The sequence below is a fragment of the Hippocampus bargibanti genome, linkage group LG10 (genome assembly GCF_051943395.1).
Source record: "Hippocampus bargibanti isolate YZ-2025 linkage group LG10, ASM5194339v1, whole genome shotgun sequence".
NCBI classification, from domain to species: Eukaryota; Metazoa; Chordata; class Actinopteri; order Syngnathiformes; family Syngnathidae; genus Hippocampus; species Hippocampus bargibanti.
The window spans coordinates 8,321,968-8,337,578 of record NC_142743.1 but is presented as its reverse complement, the minus strand read 5'-3'; the positions used below and the strand labels follow the sequence as shown (position 1 = coordinate 8,337,578).

General features: G+C 39.3%; 1 protein-coding gene across 4 annotated transcripts in view; it reads right to left on the bottom strand.

Moving 5' to 3' along the window:
- evi5l (ecotropic viral integration site 5 like) overlaps window positions 1-15,611 on the bottom strand; it is a 30,965-nt gene that overhangs the window by 4,013 nt on the left and 11,341 nt on the right. Inside the window, exons 2-19 of one of the 4 annotated variants that reach the window (XM_089007276.1) lie at window positions 14,041-14,406; window positions 13,202-13,391; window positions 11,373-11,597; window positions 9,910-9,984; window positions 9,508-9,633; window positions 9,231-9,374; window positions 9,065-9,154; window positions 8,817-8,914; window positions 8,626-8,686; window positions 7,665-7,718; window positions 7,395-7,427; window positions 5,498-5,638; window positions 4,403-4,519; window positions 2,832-2,972; window positions 2,546-2,725; window positions 1,435-1,581; window positions 1,246-1,341; window positions 890-985 (exon numbers count right to left, since the gene is read on the bottom strand). In XM_089007276.1, coding sequence (XP_088863402.1) covers window positions 890-985; window positions 1,246-1,341; window positions 1,435-1,581; window positions 2,546-2,725; window positions 2,832-2,972; window positions 4,403-4,519; window positions 5,498-5,638; window positions 7,395-7,427; window positions 7,665-7,718; window positions 8,626-8,686; window positions 8,817-8,914; window positions 9,065-9,154; window positions 9,231-9,374; window positions 9,508-9,633; window positions 9,910-9,984; window positions 11,373-11,597; window positions 13,202-13,391; window positions 14,041-14,282 — 2,256 coding nt within the window. In that variant the 5' untranslated portion in view covers window positions 14,283-14,406. The remainder of the gene's footprint in view (window positions 1-889; window positions 986-1,245; window positions 1,342-1,434; window positions 1,582-2,545; window positions 2,726-2,831; window positions 2,973-4,402; window positions 4,520-5,497; window positions 5,639-7,394; window positions 7,428-7,664; window positions 7,719-8,625; window positions 8,687-8,816; window positions 8,915-9,064; window positions 9,155-9,230; window positions 9,375-9,507; window positions 9,634-9,909; window positions 9,985-11,372; window positions 11,598-13,201; window positions 13,392-14,040; window positions 14,407-15,611) is intronic. The other 3 variants (XM_089007277.1, XM_089007278.1, XM_089007279.1) reach the window with 3 other exon arrangements.

The following is a 15,611-nucleotide window of genomic DNA, read 5'->3' as shown; positions in this document are numbered from 1 at the left end:
ATATAAGTCCAGATCCATATACAGTAAAATCTCGTTATATCGATAGTACTGCTTATTACAATACTATTTCTATGAACGTAAGGAGAAAATTTACATGCCGCAGGATCGGATATATCGATAGTCCGGTTATATCGATATTTTTTCCGACTCACGAGAATATCGATATAACGAGACTTTACTGTAATTTAGGAATTATCTCTTTTTTTTCTGATGAAAGAGGAGAATCTAAGGTTTCTTACGCTGCATTGATTGTTTAAGTAGTCCTAAAACTCAATATTCTGTGGGTCCTGCAATTTCAGTGACAATGACAAAAACCCTGGCACTGGAGAGGACACATTTTTGCACATCGTCTACTCGCTATATAACTAGCTATTAGCTATCTATTAATTAGCTAGCTATCTATTAGCTAGATACATAACTAGCTATTAGTCAGCTATTAGCTATCTATTAGTTAGCTAGCTTTCTATCTATTTGAGTTATTCAAGATTGAGTGAACGCTGACGCGTGTGGCTGCCGCTGCTCACCCACAGAAAAACTTATCCTATGACTGTAAAGTAACAGAGTTTTGAAAGGTGCTTATAAATGAAATATTTTTGTATTATTACAAATAAAATGCATGTAAACTAATATCCAGATTTAGTTTTGTTTTCAAATATCCTGTTGTCCAGATTTTTACCAAGAGTCACACGGAAAACAGACATTGACGACATTTGTTGGAGAATGAATGACAAAAAGGTTTCACAAAAGCAACACGTGAGATGGCAAGCTGAACTTCCTGCCTGACAACCGATGTACCGCAGAGATGACTTTGTGGCACATTTCCAATGACATTTTCAAAAAGAGCATTTCTTACTGCTTCATCTCGACGACAAACGTTTGTGTGCCTGACCTCATTTTTGAGTTCAGTGATCTGGTCCCGAAGTCGGTTGATGTACTGTCTGGAGTCAGAGTGATTGAGTTGTCCCTGGATTAGTCCTTCCTCCTTCTGAAAGACGCAAACGCACACACAGTCAAAAGATGGACGATAAATGATTGTGGACTCAGAACTTTTGACTTTTTGGGCCACTTTTGTGTCCGCAGAATATTTATGTGAATCAGATAAAGGACAAAAAGTGAGTGTAAAACATTTCAATGTAGGCGCCGCTCGAAAGAAGACGACCAAAGCGATCTTAGCCTTCTTTTGCCCCCAAATTAAATTCCGAGAATCTTTTTTTTTTGTGAGCTTTGAAAGCTAACCATCCTCACCTGTATTTCGAGTTCGGCTATCTTCTGTCTGAGCTCGGCCATGGCGGCCATGCTGTCGGCTTCCCTCAGTCGTACGGCCATTACCTCCTCTTTATTCTGTGAAGAGGACAATGGAGTAGAAGTCAATTCCGCTCAGTATTTTTACTTAACGGCGGTTCTGTAGTTCCCCACCACGCCCTCTCATCACACCTTGCAGTCCCATTCGGCTTGCTTCCGTTTCATTTCGTTGAGCTGGGCCTGAAGGGCTTTGTTCTGATTGGAGAACATCTGAAGACGATCCTGGAGGGCCGAACGCTCCTGCTCATGGCGCCCGATCAGTTTGCTGTGGATTGTGTTCTACAACAAAGAAAGTGGGGGAAAAAAAACAGCCGATCCGGACTTAGTAACTTTACCCTTGTTCTCATTAGTGAAACTTTCCTGGTGCTCTTCTACATTCCCCAAATTAAGCGTCATCTGAGATAGACGCCTGCACCGTTGAACATCCAGGGTTCGAACATTGAGAGGGTTACTCTCAACAATAAACTGGACTGGACTGCAAACACGGATGCACTACTCAAAAAGGGACAGTCACCTCTTCCTACTCAGGAAATGGAGGTCTTTTGGGGTTCAGGGAACAATCCTAAAGACTTTCTATGACTCTGTGGTGGCTTCAGCCATTCCCTATAGAATTGTCTGCTGGTCAGGCAGCATCACCACCCGCGACAGGAAAAGACTGGAGCGTCTGATCAAGAGTGCCAGTTCTGTCCTGGGCTGCTCGCTGGACTCTCTGGAGGAGGTGGGCAACAGACGGACGCTTGCTAAACTAAAAGCTATGATGGACAGCCCCTCTCACCCCCTCCTGCCTCCCCTGACAGCACTCGTTCCTTCAGCCAAAGACTGTTACACCCGCGCTGCAAAAAGGAGAGGTACCGCCGCTCGGCTCATTCCTACCGATTGCTGTCACATGTGGGGAAAAGAAAAAACTGGACGCTTGTACTGTAAATATGGGTTGATGCAATACAGCTACATATATCAATATGACTTTCTTGATACTTGCACTATGTACAGTTTTTTGATGAAACGGTTTTGCACATTTACACATTTACAGTATACAGTATTACAGTTGACATTTTAATTTTGCTATGCTTAGAATATATTGTTTTCTATCCTTTGACCCCCCACCCCCACCCCATCCCCTTTCAAATTTCTGCTGTGGACTGCAAATTTCCCCATTGTGGGACGAATAAACGTTTTCTGATTCTGATTCTGATATCCGCAACCCACAACCGGTAAAGATAGTACATGGCCAAAAGTGTCGGACCTGGCTTTCTAGCTGCACGGCCTTCAGTTTGACCTCTCGCAGCTCAGCCTGGGCCTGAGCCTCCCTGAGGCGGACGGTCATGAGCTTGTCTTGTAACTCATTCATAGCGTTCTTCTTTGGCGATTCCTTCCAGTGGCTGCCGCCACCGCCTGTGCTGCCACTGCGGGACATGTGATGCTGCTGAAAGACAGATTACAAGTGGTAAGAAAAACAAATCTTGGATCTCATTGTCATTATATTAAATAAATAAATAAATAAATAAATAGCAGCAGGTAATATGGGTTACCTGCCAGCGCAAGTTGAGCTCTGTGACAGAGTCCTGCATCTCTCTGAATGAGCGCAGTGTCTCTAGTTCCCTCAGCTTCATTTGCTTTACCTCCTCCTGCAGAGCCGCCATGTTGTTTTCGTCAGGCAAACAGCTGCTACGCTGGAATATGAAAAAAAAAAAAAACTTAAGGTCTGTACAACAACATACATCCATTAGAGTATTTCATCATATACAGACGCTCCCCAACCTACGAACGAGATACGTTCCGAACGGTCAGTCGTAAGGTGAATTCATTCATAAGTAGCTTCAGGGCTATATTTGGGATGGAATGTATGTTTAAGGCTTATATAAGTATGTTTAAGGTTTATAGAAGTATGTTTAAGGCTTGTATAATTAAACTGTATTGGTTTGTACTGAAAAATATATAAATCATATAAAATATATAAATAACAAAATATATGCTAGATAAAGATATGTACATGTCCAACTGGAGAGAATACTATATGTTATGACAAAAATGTTCATATCTACCGTTGCTTGTTCAAAGTATGGGAATCGTCTGTAGACAACAGACAATTTTTGGAACCCCTTTTATTCTTTCGAGAACACCCCATAGTGGTCATGGAAGTGTTTTTTGAATTTTTTTCTTTTTTCTTGTTTGGGTATTGACAAAGTGCTGGCCATGGCCTCTGGCAATGTTTATTTTTCTTTTCCACAAGGGGACAGCATTACTCTTTTTTCCATGTTAGCGCTTTGTTGCAGCTTCAGCTGTTGTTAAAGCGCTATATAAACCAATATGTTTGTATTGCATTGTATTTTGGATACCTGCCCTCACTTCAAGCTCATATAACTCCAGACCCATATCATTTAGGAATTAGCTCTTTTTTCTAATGAAAGATGAGAGTCTAAGGTTTCTTACGCTGAATTGAATGTTTATGTAAACACTCAATATTCTGTGGGTCCTGCAATTTGATTGAAAATGACAAAATCCCTGGCGCTGGAGTGGACAAATATTTACACATCGTCTGGCAGTGAATGAGTTAATTATTGTTTTGACTCATTTTGGTGGTCAAAACAATGGAGAAATTCCCAAATTTCTGCAACAAAAACAACATGAAGGGGAGATGTAAAAGAACAAAAAGTAAAAAGTCAATGTAAGTCATGAAATATACTGTAAATATAAGCATATTCAAAATGGGTCAGTTAGGTGGTGAGTCCAGATTTCTCACCAATCAAGGTGCTTGACATTTTAATTTTCCAGCTTCTGTCTGGCTCGACAGTAATGATGATATAACCCCCCCCCCCCCCACCGCACAGACATTTGAGGTAGTCCAACAGTTTTTGGTAAGGCGCTTACAAATAAAATGTATTATTATTATTATTATTATTATTATATTATTATTATTATTGAGACCAAAATTAATTTCCCCTTTAAAAGAAATCTGTTAAATGTGTTAAATGAATCTGTAAAACACACAGGTTGACTCTTTGAATCAAACTACTGTGATCAATGATATGATGATTGACACTCAACCCAATGGCTATCCATGCAAATTTATATCAATGCAACGAAAACCCCGCCAGCTCACCTTTTCTAAATCCAGCACCTTGTCTTGCAGTTCCTTCATAGCCCCCAGTAGCTCGGCCTCACGCAGCTTGGACTGCTCCAGCTCCGTCTGCAGACCGCTCACAAACGGCTCCGAGTACTGAAACAAGCATTGCGGCAGAGTTACAGGAAAAAAATAAATACATTAAAAAAAAAAAGAGTTGTTTTTTTTGCTGACTTCGATGGACACCACTAACAATCTATTTTGGGGATATATTCATATACTTCATCCACTGGCATGGTATCAATAGCGGTATTCATTTAACAATATTTTGGAGTTTGAATGAATACAAAAAAAAATGCGTGGTTCAACTGTTCAATCGCAAATCAAAATTTATTTTTTGTGTGAACTGTTTTCCTTTACAACAGACTGGCTGGCTGGCTAGCTAGCTATTACCTATCTAGCTCGTAGCTATATACAGTAAAGTCTCGTTATATCCATATTCTCGGGAGTCAGAAAAAATATCGATATAACCGGACTATCGATATATCCGATCCTGCGGCATGTAATTTTCTCCTTGCGTTCATAGAAATAGTATCGTAATAAGCAGTACTATCGATATAACCGATATCGATATAACGATACTTTACTGTATAAGTTAGCTAGCTAGCCTTCTATCTATTTGGGTTATTCCGGGTTGAGTGAACGCTGGCACGTGTGGTTGCCGCTGCTCCCCGACAGAAAAACTTATCCTGTGACTGTAAAGTGACCTTGAGAGTTTTGAAAGGCGCCTATAAATTAAATGTATTGTTGACTGTTTTCATTGAACGGGTTAATCAGATATCAGCTGGAAAATTTGAGGCCAACTAATTCTAGGTCAGAAAAAAGGCCACAACACCGATAAAGTCAGAAAAGGTCAGCAAACACAAAGGAAATTTGCCATGAGAGCATTACACTGCAAACACATTTTTCTTTAGGCTTTTCCAAACACTAATACTGAAAATAAGGCAATGACCAAAAGAGAACAAATATTACCAATGTTTGACATTAGGTGTTAGCATTAGCATAGCGGATTGGGTGGTTTTGCACTTTTTTTTCGTTTCATGCTTGTTCTCCACATTTTGCTCTAGTGATGACCTTTTGTTGCTGTAGCTCTCGAATGGTGTCCTGTGCCTTCTCCAGACCCTCACTGGCAGTGTTGCACTGCTGCCTCACCACCGCCAGCTCGCGTTTGATCACATAGTTCTCTTCGGCTTCCTGAGCCCTGGTCACTTGGCCCTGAAACGGCACACCAGGACAGGATTTGAAATAAGGAATGTTTAGATAGAAATGACACATCATAAGGCATGTGTAAGGAAAAGGGTACATAATAATATCATGCTTAAAGGACAACCGACGTCACTTTTTTGTTTCTTAACTAACATCAGAAAAACGTTTTATAGCATCTATACCCAAAACACGCAGTATGACATTTTTATTCAAATGCAAAACACCAATAAAAATGACTTAAAGTGCCCAAAATCTGCAAAAAAAAATTTAGCTGCGAATTGGGCATTTTCAGAAAGTCCCACCCCCAGTTCGTGACATCACGCCAAGACAAGACGACTTGCATTGCTGAAAAATCAAAACAATGGCTTCAGATTCGGAGAATATGCTTTCTTGTTACACATCCAGTTATGAATATGATTCAAATATTTCTGAAGAGGAAAGCATATGTTTTCAATCGATTAAAGAATATATTCTGTGTCATTTTGAGGCAAACGGGCGGGGGGAATGTCACACCCAAAAATGGCGACCAGCTCCCGTGAGGAATGAATCAGCCCGTTTCCACAGGCTGATAAATTCCTTCCATGGAGCTTGGATGCCCTCTTCTGGTGGCTTTTGGGTGCAACACAAGGTTTTCAGACAAACAGTACAGCAAAATACATTGACGTGATTGAAGGACTGCTAGAATGTGTCTTTTTGTCGGTCAATGGGGGGGGTCCTAAAGTGACGTCACGTACGGACTCGTCACCAACTCAAAAACAAGACTTCCTGAATAGTCAGCGCGAGTCTTAAAACGTAAAATATAGCTATATGCGGTGGAATCTTTGTAAAATACGCTCTGTAAAAGTCATTTGAAGCCATTTTACAAATTATGGACACAACTTGTCCGGAGACGTCGGTTGTCCTTTAAAGCGGCATGTATTCAAAACGGAAAAAGGAATACAGTAATCCCCCGTTTTTCACGGTTAATGGGGACCACAACCCCCAGCGATACGAAAATGTATACTTAATATTTTAGAGACAAAGACTACGATTAATTAAAAAATGTTATACAGTCACTAACATTCTTCAGCAATGTCTTCATGCATCTGTGACAGTGTCACCTCCATTAGCCTCCAGCGACCTCCTGGTTAGCAGCTTTGCTCTTCTCACAGCCAATGTGTTTATGTTTAGACAATTAAGGAAGACCAGAGACAAGTGCTGCTTTCTTTCCGAGACCTGTTCTGCTATTTTCATACAAAGACAATTTATCTCTCTTTCTTTCTCGTCCTCTCTTACTCTCTTGTGCGAAAAAAAATGTGTGATGCATTGATTCAGCGAAAAGCGGGGGACCACTGTATTTATGTTATTGGGAAGGAACTGAATTTGCTTTTCTTCTGTAAGCAGAAAAAAAGCAATGAATATTCAGTATAATGCAGAAATATTCAGTAAATTTGAGAAAATCTCCAGAATGCTGATCAAAATGTTAACATCTCAAACACACACATGAAAAAAAAATATTCTATGTACTCATATCTCAATTTTAACATTAAAAAAGTGTTATTGACATGCTACATGCAGGAGTTGCACAGTGTCATCATAGCATCTCCTCTGCATTTAATAATTGATACGCATTTAATACAATAAATGAACATGCAGACATATTTTATATACATTCACAATAAAAAAAAATATTGCTATATTTTCCCATGCAGGTTCGTTAAGTTGGGTAAGAGTTGAGGAGAGCACTGTGATGTGAGCAGGAGATTGGTTCATTCAAATACTCTACCTGGATGAGTCTATCTGCCAGAGCAGCACTCTCCTACAACGTAATGAATGGGACGCGACAAGACGTTGAAAAAAAATAGGTCACAGAGAAAGCCAAAAGTAGAACAAAGAAAGAAAAACAAACCAATATGAGAAATGGGGGGGGGGGAGAAAAGGTGAAGAAGAAAAGAGGCCGCACGGAGATCAGTCAGAAAATAGCATTGTAGAGAGGAGGAAAAGGAATACTGGCTGTAAGACGACATTCTATACGCACTCAAAGTACGTCTCTTACCTTCTCCAGGGTTTCAATGCGCTGTTTCAGCAACCTATTTTCTGTGCGCAACCTCTGAAAACAACAGACAGTGACAATGCAGGATGCTCATGTACAGTAAATTGAAAGTTTAACCCCAAAAAAAATGTCCATACAGTAATACGTTCGACATATAAGCGTTACAGTCAATTGCAGCCCTTTTTTTATGTTCCATTTCTGAGGGACGGCCATTTTGCCAGTTGCTGTCGTGTGAAAAAAAATGTGTATATATATAAAATATAATATAAAAATATATATATATATATATATATATATATATATATATATATATATATATGATCATATATGTATATATATATATACATATACATACATATATATACACACACATATACATATATATATATATATATATATATATATATATATATATATATATATATATATATATACATATATGTATATATATATATACATATATACATATACATACATATATATACACACACACACACACACACACACATATATATATATATATATATACATATATACATATATATACACATACATATATATACACACATATATATACATACATACATACATACATATATATATACATACATATATATATATCTATATATATACACACATATATATATATACACATACATACACATATATACAGTAAAGTCTCGTTATATCGATATTCAAGGGAGTCCGAAAAAATATCGATATAACCCGGACTATCGATATATCCGATATCGATATAACGAGAATTTACTGTATATACACGCACATATATATCTATAATCATACCGTGTCATAGTAGTAAAAGAAAAAAATACAGAATGTAAAAAACATTCCAACGAGAAAAATGTCAATGAACAATTGAAAAAGGATTCGTTATTTCATTGATTGCTAAAGTACATGACATAAAGTGCTCTTTCCAAGGATGAATGTCATCAAGAATACCCACCTTAATCTCAATTTGCTCCTCCATTTCTTTGTTCTTGATATTTGTATATTCTTTCTCCAGCCTGACGTAAAGAGAGAGAAACAATAAAGCCTTCCTATTTTAAATGAATGAAACCAAAACAAATTTTTTTGGCTCTGGGTTTTGCTTGAAAAGCCTCATGCCCCAGGCTCGGCGTTAACGAGGACTCTCACTTTTTCATTCTCTTGGGGTTGTATTTGATCTGGTATGCCTTGAGGATCAGCTTATCTGGGCAGCTGTCAAACTGGTGGGGGATCACCTTCTGAAAATGCTGGAAGACAAAAAGGGGGGACAGGTGCAGTTTAGAGAGACGCACAGATGCGCCCGCATTCAAATCAGTCAATTTTTTTTACATCCCTCAGATGTCCAGAAATGAGCCATACACATTTCAGGCATTGCTATTATACTTATGACGACTCACCTGTGACATGCCCTCCATATCCAGCTGAATGAGATCCGTCTGGTTGTACTGCAGAATGGCCATGCCCACACGAAAGATGATCTCAAGGCCCTTCAAGGGGAAGGTCACACAGCTTGATGTTATATGCTGACTCAGCACACGGATCGAGATCATGTAATCCCCCTACCTCATACATAAAAATATCAAATATGCGCGTGGCCACAGGCAAAGGGAGAAACGTGAGGAAGAGCGTGAGGAACCAAGATGAAGCGTACATGGACGTATGAAAACTCTGGGACCGGAAATGGACGTTCAGCTCTGGAAGTTGTTCCTGATATGACCAAAAAAAAAAACATTCAAGATGCCAGAATCAAACATTGTAACTCTGCTTCCCTCTGGTGGACGTAATTTGACACTGCGTAAAAAAACATTATTTTCATTATTATTACGATTTTTTTAAGAACCTGCAGCAGATATTCAAACTGGTAGATGCAGAGTCCCAATTCGGCCATGCTGGGTTTGAAGAGCTCTCGCAGACGGTATTCCTGCATCAATCGCACAAAGACGCAAAACGCCTCTTCTTCTGGCATCTGGTACAAAAGCGTGAGTAAAGAGTTGCCCCGTTAGAAATGGTGACAATCACTCTTATTAATCCTCCAAAAGTTATATGATCACTTTTTTTCATTTATTACAGATTAATATAGTGAGACAAATTAGCCCCTGTAGTATTTTTGTTATGCTTAGAATATCTTGTTTTCTATCCTTTCACCCCCACCCCAACCCCATCCCTTTTCAATTGCTGCTGTGGACTGCAAATTTCCCCATTGTGGGACGAATAAAGGTTTTCTGATTCTGATTCTGATTACCTGCATGAGCAGAAGGCCAACAATGAATGCACTGCCTTGGCAGTAGCCCACCTCTCGATCCACAAGAGAGTATGCCTGAAAAACACGGACGCAAATAACCTTCATGATACAATACAATACAACACAACACAATACATCTTGATTTATATAGCGGTTTCCCAAATGATGAAGCTGGCACAAAGCGCTTCACAAAACAGTCAGCATAAAGTAAAATAATAAACCCAACATATAATATAAAACATGGACAGTCATGCTATCCATACCACCCCCCCCCCCTCATACGCTTTGTTGTTGAAAGCAGTTTGAAATGCAAGAGGAGAGATTTAAATTGTCCTATCACCAGTGGATCAGAGACGTCATGGTCAAAATGCTCAAATATATATATATAATATATATCATCTTTGAAAAATTTAGGGATTACATGTCAAAACCAGAAGACAAATTCAAAGATGAACAAAATAAACAAAACCAAGGCCGACCCAAGAAAGAGTTCATCCTGGTTCACAGCAAATTCAATTAAAAAAAATAAATAAATACATTTTTAACAAACGAGCAAAATAAATAAATTGAATCATTAAGTAAAAAATGTCCATCAAGTCGCTATGTCAAATTAGCTGCTCTATTTTGGTGTTCATACTTTTTTTTTCACATTCCCAAATTTTACTTATTCACTGCCATTCACGAATGTATTCGAGAATTGAAAATATGACGTAGAGCGCCATTCCCAAATTTGTTCGGGTTTTCTTGCTTGGGTGCCGATAAAGCGCCGGCCAAGGCCTCGGGCAATCTTTCAACCGATTATAGCATTTCCCTTTTTTCCATATGACTGCTTTGTTCCAGCTTCAGCTGTTGTTAAAGCGCTATATAAACCAATATGTATATATTGCATTGTATTTTGGACAGCCACCCTCATTTCAAGCTCATATAACTCCAAACCCATATCATTTAGAAATTATGGTTTTTCTGATGAAAGGAGAGAGTCTAAGGTTTGTTAAACTGCATTGAATGTTTATGTAGTCCTAAAACTCAATATTCTGTGGGTCCAGGAATTCAAGTGACAATGACAAAAACCCTGGCACAGGGGTGGACACATTTTTGCAAGTCTGGCAGTGAATGAGTTACGTTGGTGCATTCTAAGTCAGACCACAAACTTTATCGCTTCAACTTTTCACACTTCATGAAACAGTATTGTGTAAACGTGCACTTCTAAAGCACTGAATTTATATACCAATGTATGTATGAAAACAAAGCGAGCCGACCAACAAAAATGAAGCCTCTTTTTCTCTAAATTGCACCTGGACAGATTTGCATTCTACGACATTGCAATGACAATTCAATGAATTGTTCAACTGTACAGACGGCATGTTATCAACTAATAGCATATATCGGCTAATTTGATTCTCTACATATTTTAGGAATGCCTCTTTAGCAATGTCAAACACCCCAACCTGATATGTTTTCACCTTCATGACGTTGAAGAGGACCTCCTGGCCCAAACTGTCCTGACCTTTGAAGAATTCATGCTCGGGGTAGGTGCGGGCAATGTCTCTGCGGATCAACTTCTCGCACGGGGATGACATCTTGAGCAGCTCCGAGTATTGATTCTTTACCGGCATGTCTGTGGCGTTGCCCAACAATTGCCACACAATGGCCCGGAAATGATGAGGAATGCCCTTGCGGATTAACTCCTGGACAACACAGCCGTGGATTAATGCAGTACAGTGAGACCTCAATTTACAAACACCTTATCTTACAAACTTTTCGTCTTACAAACGTGAAATTTATGAAAGTTAAACCTTATAATAAGCACTATTTTCATAATACACACCCACCACGGCTGGCGGAGTGATCTTCGGCGGAAGCACACGACTGAACAGCACCAGAGGTTAAGTTACCAACAGTCCTTATGGAAGGTGACTCTCCTTCCATAAGCCATCAACGACCATCAAAAAGGTAAATAAAACTTTACTTTACAGCACAGTTTAGTTCTTTAATTACAGTCCTCATGTAATGCGCCTCTCTTTCCAAACAGCAATTCCCTTTGACCTTCGACCTCCAACGCCATTCCATCAAGCCATAAATGACCATCACAAATGTAAATAAAGTGACTTTATGATACAATGCAGTGTATTTCTTTCATTACAATACAATAGCACATTTATTATACATAGAATAAGTTATGTTGTGTGTAGTTCTTTAGGCTTATTTAGTTGAAAAGTATATTTTATGGAAACCCGGGAACGGATTATTCCCATTTTAATAATTTTTTTTTAGATACACACTTTTCGCCTTACACACGCTGTCTGAACCAATTAAGTTTGTAAGTTGAGGTCTCACTGTACTTATTCATGAAGACAGGGGGGGAAAGATGACAGGTCACATTTTAAATGTTTCAAACTAATTCTTTGGCTGTAGGTTTTGTGGGTTAGATGCCCCAGTCAAACTTGAAATGAAAACCATACTGTCTAAACTAGCACACCTTAAACACATTCATGACACTAGAATTGATAGAACTAAACATATAACAACAAAAAAATACACATATTGTATAATTAAATACAAGACATGCTTATTTTGAAAGCTATAAATCAACTCGAGTTCAATATTACTGAGTGAAAAAAAACACAGATTCACACTCTTGGCTAGGTTCCCAATTCAGTGTTTTTCTACTACTCCTTTCATAAATTTGCTGCTGTGAATTGGGAATTTCTCTATGGTGAGACAAATAAAGGTTATCTTATCTTTATAGTTATCTGATCAAACACAGAGTTTTTGAACTCCAGCATAAATATTTGAGCGAATGGCATGGTGGGCAGGTGAATGAGAATGTCGAGTTGGTAGCCAGTGTTAGCAGCTAGCTGTTAACTAGCCAATTCAGTGTTTTTCTGCTACTCCATTCATAACTTTGCTGCTGTGAATTGGGAATTTGTGAGACGAATAAAGGTCATCTTATCTTTATAGTTATCTGTTCCAAAATTTTTGGACGAGAGAATAAATATTTGAGTGAATGACATGGGGGAGTAGGTGAATGGGAATGTCGAGTAAGTCGTTGGTAGCCAGTGTTAGCGGCTAGCTGTTAACTAGCTTAAGTTTTGTGTGGCTCAATGAAGCGAGGAGGCTGGTTGCTTTGCAGTACACTCAGGCGGGGGGTTATAAAGAAATTGTTTGACTCCACCATTTCCTTTCGCTTCCTGCCGTAGTAGTACACCCAGAAAAGACTTGGCTTGATAAAAGGCAAAAGAAAGGGTGGCTGAATATCAGGGAGTCAGCGGCAACTCAACCAGCAATTCACCTTGAGGAGTTTATCCTTCTTACGTCTCCACTCTTCCCATTCGTTGACAATGCGGCCCCAGAGGATCCAGGTGTCCTCCTCCAGGTGGGATAAATTGGAGGACGCCGAAGAGCTCGACACTAGCGAAGAGCCACTGTTGCGCCGCGAGCCCGTCATGGAACGCATGGACTTGGAATCGGCCTCCAGTAACCTTGTAGTAATCAAGTAGTACAACATCAGTCAGGATAGAAAGACAATACAATACATATTGATTTATACAGCGCTTTAACAACAGCTGAAGCTGTAACAAAGCGCTTAACATGGACAACTATCATATGCATGAAAAAAAATGTAAGCAACATGAAAATAAATCAGAGTCAAAACCTTAACATTTGAGGGAATGACTGTGTGATGGTCAAAATAACCAGTCAATTTATCCATTGTGATTGTAAAGTGTCCTTCAGAGTTTTGAAATGTACTTATAAATAAAATGAACTATTATTATTACTACATAAAAATCATTATATACTAGATTTATTAAATAATTATTGCCACAATAATTGGTTTACTTTCCAGCTATAAGGATTAATTAGCATTATCCCTAATGGCAATTAACAAAATGACTTCTTGATTTCCAGAATTTTTCACTTTTGTTGGTTACCCGACCATGATCCCCGAAAAATTTTAAATTTCCCCCTAAGGTAACCTCACACCCCCGAGGAGGCATTCTCGCACCACTGGTTAAGAGTCACTGTCCTCGGCAGTGCTGTTTTTGTCTGGAAACCAATGACCTGAACCCAGTTTTTAATTGGTTGCTATTCATTTGAAGTGTAAACCATTCAACCAATGAGTAATGTCACCTGTTCTGTTCCTCAAGTTTCGCCAGCAGCTCCAGTTCATCTGGACTCAGGTTCTCAGAGTCTGCCGGAGAAATTGCAGGTGCCGACAAGGCCGCATCATGGGAAGAGGAATCTGGGCTGAGGACAGGACTGCCTGTGGAGAGAGGATCCGGATCCAAACCGGGAGGGGAAGATGGGCAGTCGAGGTGTGTGGGAGCCAGACCGGAACCCTCTCGCTCTGGGCTGCCGCTGGTTAGAGACATGGTGCCTGTTGCGAAGCACAGAAGCGGCGCAAGTATAGACTCCTCCTCGTCTGCTTCTGGTCTCTCCTTTCTTGGGATGTCAGCTGACTGACTGTAGAGCCAATAGGATCAGAGGTCTTCAAACCTGGCACAGAGGGACGGCGAGATTGTCTTGAAAGTTTTTGACATGTTTGGATGTCATCACTTTGCCATTCTGAATCAGAATCAGAATCAGAAAACCTTTATTGGTCCCACAATGGGGAAATTTGCAGTCCACAGCAGCAATGTAATGTAATGTAATGAATGTAAAAAAATGTAAAGAATGACTTGTGAGTGCTCCTCCAATGAGAGAATTTACCCTAAATAAATGCCTGGTACTTTATTGGGCTTAGTTTAGTAAAATAAAATAAATACAAAAATAAAAATGAGGAAAAAAACAAAAGAGGGCACAAACGATTTCAAACTCATTCAGGATCTCTTATATTTTGAATGAATATTTAAAGGACAACCGACGTCTACGGACAAGTTGTGTCCATAATTTGTAAAATGGCTTCAAATGACTTTTACTGAGCGTATTTTACAAAGATTCCACCGCATATAGCTATATTTTATGTTTTAAGACTCGTGCTGAATATTCCGGAAGTCTTGTTTTTGAGTTGGTGACGAGTCCGTACGTGATGTCACTGAAAGAACGCCCCTGACCGAAAAAAAGGACACATTGTAGCAGTCCTTCCATCACGTCAATGCTTGTTTGGTCTGAAAATCCTCGTGTTGCGCCAGAAGAGGGCATCCAAGCTCCATATAAGGAATTTATCTGCCTGTGGAAACGTAATACACTGTCATGTCCACAAGAGGTCGCCATTTTCTGCCTCTTTTCTGGGACGCTACATTGCAGTCCAGATGCCTCAAAATGACACGGAATAAATTATTTAATCGATTGCAAACATGTATGTTTTCCTCTTCAGAACTATTTGAATCTTATTAATAAGTGGATGTGTAACAAGAAAGCATATTCTCCAAATCTGAAGCCATTGTTTTGATTCTCCAGCAATGCAAGAAGTCTTGGCGTGACGTCACGAACTGGGGGCGGGACTTTCTGAAAATGACCAATTCGCAGCTCAATTTTTTGGCAGATTTTGGACACTTTAAGTCATTTTTATTGGTGTTTTGCATTTGAATAAAAAATATCATACTGCGTGTTTTAGGTATTTTAGATGCTATAAAACGTTTTTCTGATGTCAGTTAGGAAACAAAAAAGTGACGTTGGTTGTCCTTTAAATCTAAATAAAGCCAGAGGCGGCTTTGTTCCACAGTTGGACCAAGGCTTCTTTGATCCAAGGATAAACTGTC